This window comes from Trachemys scripta, chromosome 9 (genome assembly GCF_013100865.1).
Source record: "Trachemys scripta elegans isolate TJP31775 chromosome 9, CAS_Tse_1.0, whole genome shotgun sequence".
NCBI classification, from domain to species: domain Eukaryota; kingdom Metazoa; phylum Chordata; order Testudines; family Emydidae; genus Trachemys; species Trachemys scripta.
In genome coordinates, this window is record NC_048306.1 from 103,284,838 (window position 1) to 103,301,606 (window position 16,769).

Genomic DNA, 16,769 nt, shown 5'->3' on the forward strand with positions numbered 1-16,769 from the left:
CACTTACAGAGTTACGATATCCGCATTTGCAGCTTCTACAGCTATACTCAAAGGGTCTTTTCCTTCTTCATCAGTGGCATGCTGATTTGCTCCTCGTTTTAGGAATAAACACACTTGCCTATTAAAGAAATGGCATTATTCCATAATTTCCACCAGAAAAAAAAATCAAACATTTTTACAGACAAACAAGCTGGATCCAATACAGTTTAGTTTAAACCAGCTAAAATAATCTGAACATCTCAAATCCCTTCCAAGTGCATTTTACACAAACCCTAGCAACACAGCTTCAATCCATCAGCTCAATTAATCTGAAATGATGCCAAGGTTTCAATAGTGCAGAAAGTCATTTCTTAATTTAATCAAAACTAAACTGGAGCTGTGGAATAATTTTTGATAAATATCAGAGGTGCACCTTGCAGATCAGGTTAAGGGAATGGAGACTGTTACAAGGGGTCTCTCCTCCCTTTGGCAATCACACTCAGTAGGACCAAAGGCTTTAAGACCTCACAAGAACCTAAGAATGACCATATGGGCGATACTAGGCCAATGGTCCATCTAGCCAAGTATCCTGTCTTCTGACAGTGGCTGCTGCCAGATGCTTCAGAGGGAATGACCAGAACAGGCAATTATCAAGTGATCCATCCCGTCACCCACTCCCAGTTTCTGGCAGTCAAAGGCTTAGGGACACCCAGAGCATGGGGCTACATACCTGCCCATCCTGGCTAATAGCCACTGATGGACCTATCCTCCATGAAGTTATCTAGTAGTTTTTTTTTTTAACCCTGTTATAGTTTTGGACTTCACAACATCCCCTGGCAATGAGTTCCACAGGTTGACTGTGCATTGTGTGAAGTAGTACTTCCTTATGTGTGCTTTACATCTGCAGCCTGTTAATTTAATTGGGTGACCCCTGGTTCTTCTGTTATGAGAAAGGGTAAATAACACTTCTTTATTCACTCTTCATACCACTCATGATTTTATAGACCTCTATCAAATATGCCACGCCCTCTTTTCTAAACTGAACAGTTGCAGTCTTTTTAATCTTTCCTCATATGGAAGCTGTTCCATATCCCTAATAATTTTTGTTGCCCTTCTCTGTACTTTTTCCAATTCTAATATATTTCTTTGAGGTGGGGTGACCAGAACTGCACACACTATAAAAGGTATAGGAGTACCATGGATTTATATAGTGGCATTAAGATATTTTCTATTATCTATCCCTTTCCCAAAGGTTCCTAACATTTTGGTAGCTTTTTTGACTGCTGCTGCACATTGAGGAAATGTTTTCAGAGAACTATTCACAATGACTCCAAGTTCTCTTTCTTCAGTGGTAACAACTAATCTAGACCCCATCATTTTGTATGCATAGCTGGGATTATGTTTTCCAATGTGCATTACTATGCATTTATCAGCATTGAATTTCATCTGCCATTTTGTTGCCCAGTCACTCAGTTTAATGAGATCCTCTTGTAACTCTCTGCAGTCAACTTAACAAGTTAACTATCTTGAGTAATTTAGTATCAAATACAAACTTTGCCACTTCACTATTCACCCCCTTTTCCCGATCATTTATGAATATGTTGAAACGCACTGGTCCCAGTACAGATCATTAGGGGACCCCCATTATTTACCTGTCCCCACTGTGAAAACTGGCCATTTGTTCCCTATCTTTTAATCAGTTACTAATCCATCAGAGGACCTTCCGCTTTATCCTATGACTTTGTTTAAGAGCATTTGGTGAGGAACCTTGTCAAAGGCTTTCTGGAAGTCCACGTACTCTATAGCCACTTTGTCCAAAGTTTGCTGACCCCCCCGCAGAGAATTTTAAGAGATCGGTGAGAAATAATTTCCCTTTACTAAAGCTGCATTGACTCTTCCACATATCATCTTCATCTATGTCTGTATTTTATTTACTATACTTTCAAGCAATTTGCCTGGTACTAAAGTTAAACTCACTGACCTGAAATTACCAGGATCAACTCTGGAGCCTTTTTAAAAAATTGATGTTACATTAGCTATCTGCCAGTCATCTGATACAGAGGTTGATTTAAGTGATAGGTTACACACCAAAGTTAGTAGTTCTGTAATTTCAGGTTTGAGTTCCTTCAGAACTCTTGTGTGAATACCATCTGTTTGACTTACACTACTGTTTAATTTATCAATTTATTCCAAAATGTCCTCTACTGACACCTCAATCTGGGACAGCTCCCCAGATTTGTCACCTAAAAAAGGTCTCAGCTGTGGGAATCTCCCTCACATTTTCTACAGTGAAGACCAATGCGAAGAATTTTTTTTAGCTTCTTCGCAATTGCCTTATCTTCCTTGAGTGCTCCTTTAGCATCTCGATCGTCCGGAAGTCCCACTGATTGTTTGACGGGCTTCCTACTTCTAATCTTCTTAAAACAAACTTTTGCCATTAAATTTTTGTCTTTTGCTAGTTGCTCTTCAAGTTCTTTTTTGGTCTCCCTAATTATACTTTTACACTTGAATCATTAGAGTTTATGTTCCTTTATTTTCTTCAGTAGGATTTTACTTCCAATTTTAAAGGATACCTCTTTGCCTCTAACTGCCTCTTTTACTCTGTTTAGCCATGGTGGCTTTTGGGGGGGAGAGGGGGGAGGTTCCTCTCGTTTTTTTCCCCAGATATACATACAGTTTGCACCTCTACTCTGATGTTTAAAAAAAAATCCATGCAGCTTGTGATCCCTTAATTTCTGTTTAACGAGCCGCCTCATTTTTGTGTTGTTCCCTTTTTTGAAGTTAAATGCTACTGTGGTGGGTTTCTTTGGCATTTTCTCCTCTACAATGACATTAAGTTTAATTACATTATGGTTGCTGTTACCAAGCGGTTCAGCTGTATTCACCTCTTGGACCAGATCCTGTGCACCACTTAGGACTAGATCAAGAATTGCCTCTCCTCTTGTGAGTTCCAGGACTAGCTGCTCCAAGAAGCAGTCATTAATGGTGTCTAGACATTTTATCTCTGCATGCTGTCCTGAGGTGACAGGCTCCTCAACAATATTGGGATACTTGAAATCCCCCATTATTATTGGGGTGTTTTGGGTTTTTTGTAGCCTCTCTAACCTCCCTGAGCATTTCACAATCACTGGTCAGGTGGTCCATGGTATATTCCTACTGCTATACTCTTATTGTTCAAGCTATGGATAGAAATTCCAGGAGATTCTATGGTACAGTTTGATTCATTTAAGATTTTTATTATATTTGACTCAGCTTTCTTTCACACATAGTGCCATTCCCCATCAGTGCAACCTACTCCATCATTCCTATACAGCAGAACCTCAGAGTTACGAAACCCAGAGTTACAAACTGACCAGTCAACCACACACCTTATTTGGAACCAGAAGTACACAATCAGGCAGCAGCAGAGACACCGCCCACCCCCCCAAAAAAGAAGCATCAGCAAATACAGTACAGTGTTGTGTTAAACGTAAACTACTAAAAAATAAAATTTAATACCAGGCACTCAAGTTCACCCATCTTAGTGTTTAGACTTCTTGCTTTTGTATACAAGCACTTGCAAATCTGGTCAATATTTAGTTGTCTGCCTTCACCTGATATAATTGAATGGGCCTCTTTTTGTCTTACTGTTTCTTTTCATTTCCTGCCTGTATTTTATCAACTTCTATCCTCTCCTCTTTACTAGGATACAGAATATCCTCTAATAAATCCTCCCGTAAGGGATGTCTCTGTCGGAACCAGATGCTCCTCCACCCCTGTCGGCTTCCCTCAGCCCTTCGTTTACAATCTTTTTAATTTTACAGGCCAGAAATCTGGCCACCCACCTACAGCATGTTGCGAAGGAACAACCACTGAGCAGCACAAAACAAGATATAATGTATATGCTGAAGAGTCTTTAGAGTCGGGTGCCTGCTTGTAGCAGTGGAGAGTTGCTTTTTGAAATCCTGTTCAGCTGCCTAGCACTGGGGGCCCTTCACCTATACTAGGGAAGGCACTAGGCTTTTCTTCCCTTCGTCAAAACTCTCCCGGGATGAGGTGACATTCTGACAAGCCTGGCAGTCTCTCGGCAACAGCAGTTCAAGCATGTGTAGAGCAGGGACACTGCAGGTCAGACCATTATTTTCTACTTATTTTTATTGCAGTAGCATGTAGGGGCCTCAGTCATAGATCTGTGCCCCACTGTGCTAGGCAATGTTCGAACACACGTGAGGTGCACTGGCAGAGCAGTGTGTGTTGACAGGAAGGAATCGGACTGTTCTGGCCCCCCTCTCCACCAGTTCTATCTGTTTGTCCCTTTCATAAGAACTGCAGTGCCCCTCAGGAGTTAGCAGCAACTGGTAATAGAAGAACATGAGATGTATTTCAAAATATCATTCAATACATATTATTACAAAAAGGACACTGGGCTTTTCAGTCTAGCCCTTTACAGTCCAATACGTGGCTTGTTAATGAACAAAAATACTAGTCTGAAAAGAAGCTGTGCATACCAAGTCAGACTGTCCTTAAGAACTACTCAGCTATTCAACATGTATTAAAATGCCAGGAAATGCTGAAAACGCAAGTAGTATATTTGCAAATCAACTAATATAGGGAAGAATGGGTGTTCAACAAGTACTGCAGCAGTGTGTTACCCAGTGTGCCCCAAGACTGTGGCATGGTGTAGTGGTCCTCTTCCTTTCACATCCCTATGGTTTACATTGGCACCATTCTGCAGTAAGAACTCACAAGTAACCAATGAGCCCTAAGGAACAAAGACAAAAGACCAATTCAATGCTTAACCCTTTAGAACCAAGGCCAAATCCTGCCTTTGGAGGATTTGGCCTCAAATATCACATTTAAGTACTGGCTGTATATATGGTCTCAACCAGGTCAGTAACAAAGAAATGTTCAGAGATAACTTTATGAGAAAGGAAGGTAATTTTATAGTCAACTTGGGTGCCACTAATCAAATGCCATCATTAGATAGCAAGGCAAATACTTAGCTGTTATCACCTATCCAGAGATATTTCTACTGTTTCCCCCCATGAATCAAGATGCAGTAATTCACATACCCCTAAGACTGCCTGAATCAGTGGTGTCGCTTTGTTTTCTTCTGTATTGACCCAGTTTACATCAGCTCCATGGGCCAATGCCTCTGCCATATCAGGAAGGTTCTTCTCATAGGCAGCTTGATAAAGCTGCAGCCCTGGATGAAGCTGTTTCGAATCATGAAACACAGAAGAATCTCGCTTTTCTCCTTCTGAAAGGAAGAAGATTAATTACCTGTAATTCTTGCTCTCAGAGGGTTCTGAATACACTTAGAATACAGAAATAGATCACTCCACACAGCAAATCCGGGCCTCTGGCACATGGCTGCTCAGACTTTGCAGAACAGTGTTCTGAGCCACTGAACCATCTTGCCATCAGGGGACAGATGGCCACAGTTAAGTTCCATCAGCCAATGAAAGTCACTTTGTGGTTCCATTCAAAACTACTAATAACCACCAAGTTATTAGTACTTGTGGAACATTAATCTAGCTATTGTATCTGATTTCAGAGAACAAGAATCACAGCCAAGAAATTTTCTTTTCTCCCAAGGTACAACTTGTAAAGGAAACTGAAGAGCTCCAGGGATGCATCCATACAAAAGTCTTAACTAGTAATATACAGAAACTTGCTATTAAGCTAACCCAGTAGAAATAGGTGTCAAAGGAACCACCTAGTGTCAATACAATGCATAAACAAACAGTAATGCAAAGTTTTGACTAGAGAGGTAAGATTGCTCCGAATATGCCAAAAACCCACCACACACACAGTACCTGGAAGCAGAGTTTGTGTACTCAACCCAGAAAATGGTTGTTGAGCAGATGGCACAAGCCAGGATTTGTGGCATGATAGAGTCCATGCAATGATGCTTTGTACAGACATGAGGAGAACTGCATGGGGCTGCCTTGAAACTCCACTGCACAGAAGCTAGTCTAGCACAGTTGCAGACTTGCCCTCTGACCAAACGTGCAGAACAGATCTTTCAAGCTCTAAGCCTAGTTGGGAATAACAGTGAAAAACGATGTCAGACAGCTCTTCAGCATGGCACGAATAAGGATATTTGTGACAAATTAAAGAAAAGGAAAAAGAAAGCAGACTGGATGCAAGAGATTCCAGACACCTTGGTGCAACCACACTAGTGACCTGGCTATGCTGCTACGGATCCACCAGCCTGACCCAAGGGAACTGCACCAAGATGCACAGATTCCAAGGCCAGAAGGGAGCACTGTGATCATCTAGTCTGACCTCCTACCTAGCACAGGCCAGAGAACCTCCTGCACAATTCCCCGAGCAGATTAGAGTGAATAAAAGGCCTGTCTGGGAAGTCCAGTTGTATTGCCAGCAAGGACAAGAGAGGTGCATGACAGGAAGAAGCAGCCTTGACGTACACCTTGAGGAAGTTTTAAGGGGGTGAAACATCAAGACTCAGAGATGATACTTGGACACAGCCCTTCAGCGCTGACCTATGAAACAAAGAATAGCTACGAAGATGTTGAACGGTGCTTCTGGGCCTATCCGGCCAGCTCTGCTCTGAAGCACCACGTTCCAACCCTGAGAACTCAACATGGCTCAAGGCTCCTTCCCTGAGGCTCTGTGCACCATGCTGGTGTTAACTTATGGGATGCATTGGGGAGGCTTGCCACAAAACGGCATTCACTCTAGGATCTGACTGCAAGAGGCGATCCTACATGCCAATCCAATACAGACACTGGAGGCTATGACCTGTACCTGGGTGACACCGCTCAACTGCTGGGGTCATTCCCCAAGTGTAACAAACCAATGATCAGAACTGAAACAAATCAGCAAAAGAGATGCATCACAGACACAGCACGTCAAAGTCTCATCACACTGGCTGAGCCTGGCCTCCCTCTAGCAGTCAGGCTTGTAAATAAGAAAAAACTAAGTACTCCTCGTTCTTTTTGCTTATACAGACTAACACGGCTACCGCTCTGAAACCTGTCACCATGCAAGGCACTGCATTTAGCTGTATGAAATGGAAATCCATCAACTTCATGATTTCAACAATTTCCATCCCACCATAAATTTGTTAGTCTCTAAGGTGCCACAAGTACTCTCGTTCTTTTTAAGGTAGGTCTACACTTGCAGGGTTTTTGCGCTGTAAGCTTCACACGTGATAGGGAACCAGTGGAAGTGAAGCACTGGTCTGTGTACTCACTTAATTCCTCAGGCGTCAGAGTGTTCACATGTGCAGCACTTCCATCCGATGAGAGCAGCTGTCTCACAGTGCAGCTCTCTCCATTTTGACAATAGGTCTTGTGGGTGATCACGGGACATCCCGGGTCCCTGCACAGCCTCCTCTCCCCAAACACTGATTAGCTCCGGTAGCTCTGCATTGCTCCAAGCAGGGAGTGTTTGCTCCATGGAGCAGCCACTGTTACCTGGCCAGATAAGTGAGCACTTGCCAAGAAAACTGGAAGGGGAGTTTCAAAGTTCCAAGGGCTTTACAGGGGAGGGGTGTATGTCTGTTTACCTGGCATCAGAGCAGCAGAGCTGCTGGCCAGAGTGGTCACCTAGGCACTGTGGGATATCCTGCGGAGGCTAAAAGCTCCGTAAACAGGAAGAACGTGTCTTCACTTGCACATCACCACAAAAGCATCACCGGTAAGAGCTGTACGCCTCTCGTGGAGGTGGTTTTTCTTTTTGCGGTGAAACTTCAGAGTTTCACCTCAAAAAGTCATTGGCAAGTGTAGACACTCCCGCGGTTTTTGCGCAAAAAAGGGACTTTTTCCGCTTTAAATGGCAAGTGTAGACATGCCCTAAGTCAGCAATTAACTGGAAAGAATTACAGAGAAACAGCAAACAAGTCATCTGATATCAGCAAGCAAAGAGCAAGTCAGCATCAAGTGCTGAAGGGAGCTTCCAATTCCATCCAGGGGCTGGGGAGGGGATGGCATGGCGAAGGAGTGGCTGGCTGCTGTATCATTCCCCGTCACAGCAAGGGGCAGCCCGTCTTCAGACACAGACATTCAGAAATCTGAGCTGTCTGAATGTCAGACACACAGATCCATTAGGCGGGAAGCTGGTATCTTTGGTGATCAAGTGAACAAAAGTAAGAATAGCATGCACGTTGCCAAAATGATGCCTGATATGTTTCAGCAATGCTGGCAGCACGAGAAGATTTCTAAGGCTATATATACACTGTGCACCTTACAGCAGCACAGCTGTGCCGCTAAAGCCTTGCACTGTAAGACATGCAGTGTAGCCACTCTTTGTCGGCAGGAGAGAGCTCTCCTGCCAACAAAATAAAACCACTCCCAACGAGGGGGGATGGTTTGTCAGTGGGAGACACGTTCCTGCCGACAAAGCGTTGTCCACACCGGCACTTTTTCAATCAGTAAAACTTTTGTTGGTCAGGGATGTGTTTTTCCTCACACCTCTGACAGACAAGTTTTACGGATGAAAGTGCAGTGTAGACACAGCCTGAGTCTGCTCCCTTCTGGTGCAAAGGGTTTACTGACACAGCCCTAGATCCCACCCAGAAATGCTGCAAAATGCTATAGGACGGTGCTAAAAAAGATGGCCTGGAACCCGAGATTGCCCCCACCACCTATTTCAGCAGGGGAACATTTGATCAACCCAGACTGGCAAGAACAAGCATCCTCTGGGCTCCAGGTGAACAGCAGCAGGAAGAGGTAACTTGGATGTTCTGTAATACCCCCCCCACACACAGCCCAGAGCAGATATGGAAACTGTGCGGGGGAGCTGAAGGGGCAGAAGAAGAGGAAAAGCCTTCTCTGCCTCCAATTGTCTTCTATTCAGCACACTGTTGGGGGCTTGGGGGGGCGGGGGGGGAGGCAGAGAGCTGAGTGGCTCATGTCCCTCCTCTCCAACCATACAGCAGCTGCCCTGCTCTCTCTGCCCTACAGGTATATTGTGAATTGTGTTTCCAAACTGAAGCACATCTGACCAGATCACCACTTACTGGGATTAGGAAGGCATTCTTCCCTCAGGGCAACACTCCCATTTAGCCAATGAAGAGGATGGGGCAGCACCTGGAGCTATAAGGGCTAGTTTACACTGGCAGCACTAAAGGGCTGCCGCAGCAACGCTTTACAGTGCCTTGTGTAGTCGCAGCGCAGCGTTGGGAGAAAAAACACTAAAAAAATTGCTCTAAAAACCCCATCTCAACGAGGGTTGGGGCTCCCAGCGCTGGGGCACTGTTTACACTGGCGCTTTACAGCGCTGCAACTTGCTGCGCTCAGGGGGGGTGTTTTTTCACCCCCCTGAGCGAGAAAGTTGCAGCCCTGTTAATTGCGGACCAGCCCTAACAGATTAGGGAGATGCGCGCGCGCACACACACACACACACACACACAGAGCGCGCGCGCTGATGAATCAGAGCTGCCTGCGTTGGAGTCAGGGACAGGTGAGAGCTGCCAAGGATCAGGGCTGTCGGATGGACCCAGAAGGAAGCAGAAGGTGGTTCCCGGGGGAAGGCTGAAGGCAAAGGATAACGAGCCTTGTGGATAAGGGTGAAGCAGTGGATGTGGTATACCTAGACTTTAGTAAGGCATTTGATACGGTCTCGCATGATATTCTTATCGATAAACTAGGCAAATACAAATTAGATGGGGCTACTATAAGGTGGGTGCATAACTGGCTGGATAACCGTACTCAGAGAGTTGTTATTAATGGTTCCCAATCCTGCTGGAAAGGCATAACGAGTGGGGTACCGCAGGGGTCTGTTTTGGGACCGGCTCTGTTCAACATCTTCATCAACGACTTAGATATTGGCATAGAAAGTACGCTTATTAAGTTTGCGGATGATACCAAACTGGGAGGGATTGCAACTGCTTTGGAGGACAGGGTCATAATTCAAAATGATCTGGACAAATTGGAGAAATGGTCTGAGTTAAACAGGATGAAGTTTAACAAAGACAAATGCAAAGTGCTCCACTTAGGAAGGAAAAATCAATTTCACACATACAGAATGGGAAAAGACTGTCTAGGAAGGAGTATGGCAGAAAGGGATCTAGGGGTTATAGTGGACCACAAGCTAAATATGAGTCAACAGTGTGATGCTGTTGCAAAAAAAGCAAACATGATTCTGGGATGCATTAACAGGTGTGTTGTGAGCAAGACACGAGAAGTCATTCTTCCGCTCTACTCTGCTCTGGTTAGGCCTCAGCTGGAGTATTGTGTCCAGTTCTGGGCGCCGCATTTTAAAAAAGATGTGGAGAAATTGGAAAGGGTCCAAAGAAGAGCAACAAGAATGATTAAAGGTCTTGAGAACATGACCTATGAAGGAAGGCTGAAAGAACTGGGTTTGTTTAGTTTGGAAAAGAGAAGACTGAGAGGGGACATGATAGCAGTTTTCAGGTATCTAAAAGGGTGTCATAAGGAGGAGGGAGAGAACTTGTTCACCTTAGCCTCTAAGGATAGAACCAGAAACAATGGGCTTAAACTGCAGCAAGGGAGGTCTAGGTTGGACGTTAGGAAAAAGTTCCTAACTGTCAGGGTGGTTAAACACTGGAACAAATTGCCTAGGGAGGTTGTGGAATCTCCGTCTCTGGAGATATTTAAGAGTAGGTTAGATAAATGTCTATCAGGGATGGTCTAGACAGTATTTGGTCCTGCCATGCGGGCAGGGGACTGGACTCGATGACCTCTCGAGGTCCCTTCCAGTCCTATAATCTATGAATCTATGAAAGAGAGCAGCAAGAGGTTTGCTAGTCTGTCCCCGAAGCCAGAGAGCCAGGGCTTGAGAGCAGGGGAGAGGCTTATTAGCTAATGGCTCCATGCTGGAGAACAGGACCCAGGGGAACCGTGAGAGGGCTACGGAGAGTGACGGATGCTGCCTGCTGAGAAGAGCGGGGTTGCACTCCATATGGAAATGTGGACTGGGGCCTGGTGAAGGGCACCAGGGTCGCACCGGAGGGCTGAGACCTGGTGAGGGGCACTGGAGCTGTGTGTTGTATGTACCGTTTGGACGATGCTGGGGAAATTCTGGAGTATGGAACGTTTTGTTATGATTTATGTGCATGGGACTTCTGCAATAAATGAACCCCACAAGGGCTGTTTGTCCTCAGAAAGACTCTCTAGACTATTTCTACGGAGTCTGCAGGGGGAAAATCAGGCAGGTGTGCGCATCATGCTGCAGCAGAGCGCTTCAGGCACAGACCGCCCGATGACAATACCGAAAACCCTTCCGCTTTTACCAGCTGGGCTAATGGAGGTATCCTGGGGAAATAAGAGCAACTTTTAAAGGAACTCCCAACTCTGATTGTTTCATTGCTCTGCTTTCAGACCCCTACAAAAACTGTACATTCATTAAGTTCCCATTGTTTCTGAGTAAGTCAAAATTCCATCTACAAGGATGCAATATATATTCAGCTATTTATATATGTTCCTCTGGACACTTATTTGCAATTTTTATGAATGGTGGTTAACTAGAGATGCAAGTCTTTAATGCCAGAAGCCTTCCTTCAAAGGACAGTCAAAACAGCACTGCTCTAAATGCTGTAAAAAGAAATTCCAGTTTGGTATTATCTGAGACAGAAAAACATCTTCCAGTTGGATTTAGAAGAATTCAGCTACCTTCCTGCTACCACACTTGAGAGGGAGAATGGATAACAGACAGGGAAAATGGGTGAAAGACGATACTGCTGCTCACTCACAGGAATTATTAGCTATATTGATATGGCACTTGGAACAGGAAGGGGAAAAGGGGAAAATCTTAGTAATACATCAGTATTTACTGGGACCAGCAAGTCTCAGTCTTAGTCTTCTTTTTGCTAGCATGTTTTTAAGCAGAAAAAGAAATCACTTAAGTCCCGTCTTTTAAAGTGCAAGATCAAACGGACCTGGCTCAAACAAACTGTTTGTGGAGATGATGGAGGCGAGGTGTTCTCTACTGTCATCGGCACTGTGCTGGGTCCCACTGTCATTGCTTCTTACTGTTTTTAGGGAAAAAAATGTATTAGAGTTCACGCTACCAAGGTACCCACCTCTCACAGACAACATGAAAATAAAGCAAGCTCTTACACTTAGTCCTGAATTCATGACCAGTTATTTTTAAGGGAACAGTGGTAACTAGTCAATATTTCTAATGTATTCAAAGAAATAATCTGAAACTGCACTTTTGATCCAGACACTTACAGTGGTTCAAGCTGCAACCATTTTATAAAAAGGAAAGAGGTCAGGATAAGTCAAAAGCTTAAATTATTTCATGGAAACATGAAGCAATGCAATAGCTTGGAGACAATGGACTACAGGTAGGGAGATGGCTACACCACACAATGGACCACGAGTGCAGATGCTGAACCCACCATGAGAGTAGTACTTACTACTACGCAGTTTTGAAGAGGTATCAAAGTAGGAGAAGAGTGAATCTAGCTCATCAGGACAGAACAGAGACTCCCGCCTCACCTCGTCGCTACTTACAGCAACCGCTGGGGACATGCAAGTTAGCAAAGCACAAAGCAGGCGGCAAGGAGGGGAAAGGGCAGGAAGAAGTTATTGGGAAAGTTTAGGAGGATAAAAATAGGGAGGAAAGACTGTGGTTAGTACATTTCTGAATTTAAGATGCTCCTCCCCCTTAAAATCAAACACTCCAGGGCAAGTATTATTTTTCCCGGAGCCTCTGAAAAAAACTTTGAACAACTGAGACCCAGTTCTGGCTTTTATTTACTGAATTGCTATCTCAGTAAAGAGAATAATACCAGTAACACATTTTAAAAGAACATGCTAATAGATACAAGGATAGAGGGGTGTAAATACCTGTGGGAGAAGCTGTGACTTGTTCACCTGGCAAAGGGGATTTTTCAGGGATGTTGTGCATATTTTCCTCCTGCCTTTGAGGCAGAACTTTTGTTCCATGCTCAGGAGGAGATACTGATGCAGGCTGTCTCTCCACAAATTTTCTTTCCACGTATTTTGCTCTGATATAATCCTCTTTCTCCTGCCTGGCATAGACAAACGTCAGCGAAGTTATATTAATGTTACTGAACACAGTAAGTGGTGCACACATTCAGATGAAAGCCATTATCCAAGTATTGCAATTCAGCCTCTGAGTTATTTGCATGTAAAATAATCTTTTATTAAGAAATCTGAAGCAATATTTTCCAGCTCTCTGAAATGCAAAATTCTTGAACAGATTTTGAAGTTCACTTTGGAAGTAAGTCTGCATCCATTTCAGCCCAAGAGAAGAGTTTTTGAGAATGTTGAGTGAATTGAACAAAAAGTTATAAGAAAACCAAATTCAATATTTACAATAGCTTACACTCCCATGATAGAGTGTTATACTTTAGAAACATCTGTGTACTGTATCTTTATAAATGTAACAGCAACCTAATAAAATACTGTCCATTTAGATTTTTATGTAAATATTGATGTTATGCCTGGGAAAGTTACGAGATCACAAGGACTGGACGCGTGAGTGATGAATGATGCTAGGTGAAAAGCAGGCAGCTGCAGCATAACCTACACTGAAATGCTCTTCCCTGACCTCAGGGTGCCATCAACCTGCATGTGTGGCAGAGACAAACAGGTCATTTTATTTTTCAGCCAGCTTTCAGGCATGAGCTAAGAAAGAGCACTCAAGTACAGGAATAAACTAACGGAAGGGTTGCTAAAACCACTATCACTGGAGTTACTGAAGAACAGCCAAGACACTAGTGGGAATGATGTCAAGCATCCTGCAGCAGAGACTTTCTAGCATCCATGCACCACGAGTGATCTGCAAACCGTGGCGGTCCAGAGCATGAAACTGTGTAAGAACACGCAGCAGGTAACTGTAATTTGGGTATGGAAGTGTTCTGTAAAGAGATCTCTTATAAAGTGGCCCACAGAATGAAAGATTGGAGACCTATTGTTATATATGATTGGGGACAGCTTTTCCAATGCTTCATGGTCAGGAATGAGAGGAGAGAGTGGCAGGATCAGAAATACCTACTTGAAGGTTGTTGAGAAGAACCTAGAGTGAATGTGTGGTGGAGAATAAAAAAAAGAGGACAGAAGGGAAGTATTGTATGGGGCAAGGAACAAAGCAGCACTGAAAAAAAGAGGATAAAATTTCCCAGGAGACTTCTACTAGTAGTACTTTGCAGAATGAGAGCGGGAGCAAGAAGACAGTGAGAGCGAGGAAAGATCCAGGACTGGTGTTGGTTTTGGCAGCCAGAATGGTGGACGCAGGAATCAAGAAGCCATGTCTAGGTAAGGTGGAGCTGAAGGCCACAGCCATGGAGTCAGGAGAGGAGGGAGCTCTGAGAAGGAAAGAGAAGGCAAGAGCAGCAGAGAGTCACTGTGCCTGAAGGAGGAGAATGGGGGAAGGGGACCAGCACTGAATGCAATAAAGTGGCAATGAGAGAGGGAACCCTGACGCGGAGCGCTCAGAAAAGAGCAGTGTTTTGTGAGGAGGTGGTCAGTCATGGAGTGGCAGAGATAGTTGGTAGAGGTGTATTTCATAGCTGCAGGCAAGGAAGTGAATAGCCCTGGAGTCAGACTATCGTCAGCATAAAATTTGAAGTCACTCAGGTTAAGGGCTGGGACGGAGAAAAGGGGGAAACTAGGGAATCAGCATCAGCGCAGGAGAAGGATGGCCGATGATGGCCTCCTGAAGGAGTAAGGCGAGGATTTGGACAGGGGAGGAGGTGGAGAAGAGGCAGGGCAGGGGCGAGGACTTGGGGGAAGGGGGCGGAATGGGGGCGGAGCGAGGGCGGATGCTTGGGTGGGAAAAGGCAGGGGGTGGACGAGCACCTACCTGGCAGAGGGGAAGTCAGTGCCATCAGGGGTGAACAGTGGAGCGGTGAAGAGGCAAGCGGGGAGGGTGAAAAGGCGAGCGAGCGGCGGGCGGTGGGGGTGAGGAGGTGAGCGGTGGGTGGGGGGGGGGGAGGGGTGGAGGAAGGCGGGGGGGGGGGGGGGGGGGGGGGGGGCCGGGGGGCGGAGCCGGGGAGGAGCGGGGATGGACTGTGGGCGGGGCTGACGGCACCCCAATGTGTCCCGATATTTTAGTGTTGTGATCTGATCACCCTAGAGATAACAGCTATGCCAGGAGAGCTAGGGTCATAACAAATGCTGTCAGCAGCAAAGAGATGGTTGCAGAGAAGGAGCTGAGGGAGAAATTAATGAACATGAGAACTGGTGGGGACGAAGATAAGGTGGAGAAGGCTAAAGTAAGGCTTTGTCTACACTAGTACTTTCGTTGGCAAAACTTTTGTTGGTGAGGGGTATGAAAAAAACGCACCCCTGACCAACATAAATGTCACCGACAAAAGCACTGGTGTGGACAGCGCTACGGTGGTGGGACATACTCTCCCCCAGACATAGCTTGTGTGTGTGTGTGTGTGTGTGTGTGTGTGTTATGCCAGTGGGAGAGCTCTCGCACACCACCACAGAGCAACTACACGAGAGAGCTCACAGCGGCGCAGCTGCAGTGGTCCAGCTGTGGCGCTGTAAGGTCCGTAGCGTAGACATAGCCTAAGGCTGCAGGAGAAAGAATGACAGGATTGGGGGGAGGGGCAGAAGAAGGGGGAAGAGACTGGAGAAAGGGTGAAGGGAGATAAGTAGAAGCCAAAAGGGAGGATTTGGTGGAGTGCTGATGAGAACACAAAAGCTTTAGCCTCCACCATAAGCAGCTTCTATGAATCAAGTTAGTTTTGAGAATTTCCTGGCAAAGACATGTCAGTGAAAAGCAGATTTCACTTCCTCGCCCCAGTAAATGCTGGGCTGCTGAATGACAGCACAGAGAAATAGGCTGTTCCACAGCGGATTGCAGCAATCGGGATGGAAGAGAACCTGAAGCCATTAGGCATTTGACCCTAAGGAGCAATGGTGCAAAATGGGCACAAATCAGCAAGACAAAGACAAAATTCAGTTATTGGTGCTAAGTGACAATGCAGAGAGTTTAAATGGAGAACATTTATAGCACTAGTTACAGGAAGATCAGTAAAACCAAACTAAATCACTACCTTTGGCTTCCAGGTTGTGGCTTCTTAACTCCCATTCTTTCAACTTTTGCTTCATAGATTCTATTGATGACATCATTCCCCAATTCACACATCAGCTACAAGACAAGAAAATATCAGCACAACTATAAAAGGCGTTAACTCTCTGAGTGATATTCATACCTCGCCCATCACTGCAGTGTTTGGGCCTCTTGAGATCTTTCATTTACAATAGTTTGTTAACAAACCTTGTAAGGGTAGGGCTAATGATTTTTACTCCAATGTATTTTTAGGAAATAAGTTACAAAGAAGTATTTTAAAAATGGTGAATAAGAGAACAGACTTCCAAATGAGGTGATGAAAAAATTGTTTGGGCTGGTAAATGGCAAGTACCAAAAAAGCACTACAAAGGACTAGCAGCAGGTTAAAGTGTGATTGTAGTCTGAAAAGTGATTATGTAAAAATCATCCTCCTTTTATTCACTCAGCCATACCTACACACTTTATTCAGTAAAAGGTATTTTTGTGAATCTACTCCTCTTAGTCCTGCAGAGCCCGCCCACGTAAGAGGCAATGCACTGAGTTCTAGTCCATCTCATATATCAACAGAATCACTTACACCTGTACAAACCCTGGATGGTACAGAGGCTGCACTGCAAGTAGAATTTCCCTTGCCGAACTGTTATTGGCAGTGGTGTGCCAGAAGGAAAGAACATAGCTTGACTCTCAGACCTAGACAGAGATTGCTAACCTGGCTTTTAAAGGGACGGGAAGTGTTTAATTGTAAAATGAACACATTTGAGGTGGAAATCCACGACACAAACACGATGAAATCCGCACCCTCATCCCTGCTGCCATTTTTA

General features: G+C 44.8%; 1 protein-coding gene across 4 annotated transcripts in view; it reads right to left on the reverse strand.

Annotated features, from left to right (window-relative positions):
- ACAP2 (ArfGAP with coiled-coil, ankyrin repeat and PH domains 2) overlaps positions 1-16,769 on the reverse strand; it is a 110,651-nt gene that overhangs the window by 10,810 nt on the left and 83,072 nt on the right. For all 4 annotated transcript variants that reach the window (XM_034780622.1, XM_034780621.1, XM_034780623.1 and 1 more), the window contains 6 exons: positions 15,932-16,026; positions 12,744-12,928; positions 11,828-11,920; positions 5,031-5,218; positions 4,611-4,720; positions 8-118 (listed from right to left, as the gene is read on the reverse strand). In XM_034780622.1, the coding sequence (XP_034636513.1) occupies positions 8-118; positions 4,611-4,720; positions 5,031-5,218; positions 11,828-11,920; positions 12,744-12,928; positions 15,932-16,026 (782 nt within the window). The remainder of the gene's footprint in view (positions 1-7; positions 119-4,610; positions 4,721-5,030; positions 5,219-11,827; positions 11,921-12,743; positions 12,929-15,931; positions 16,027-16,769) is intronic.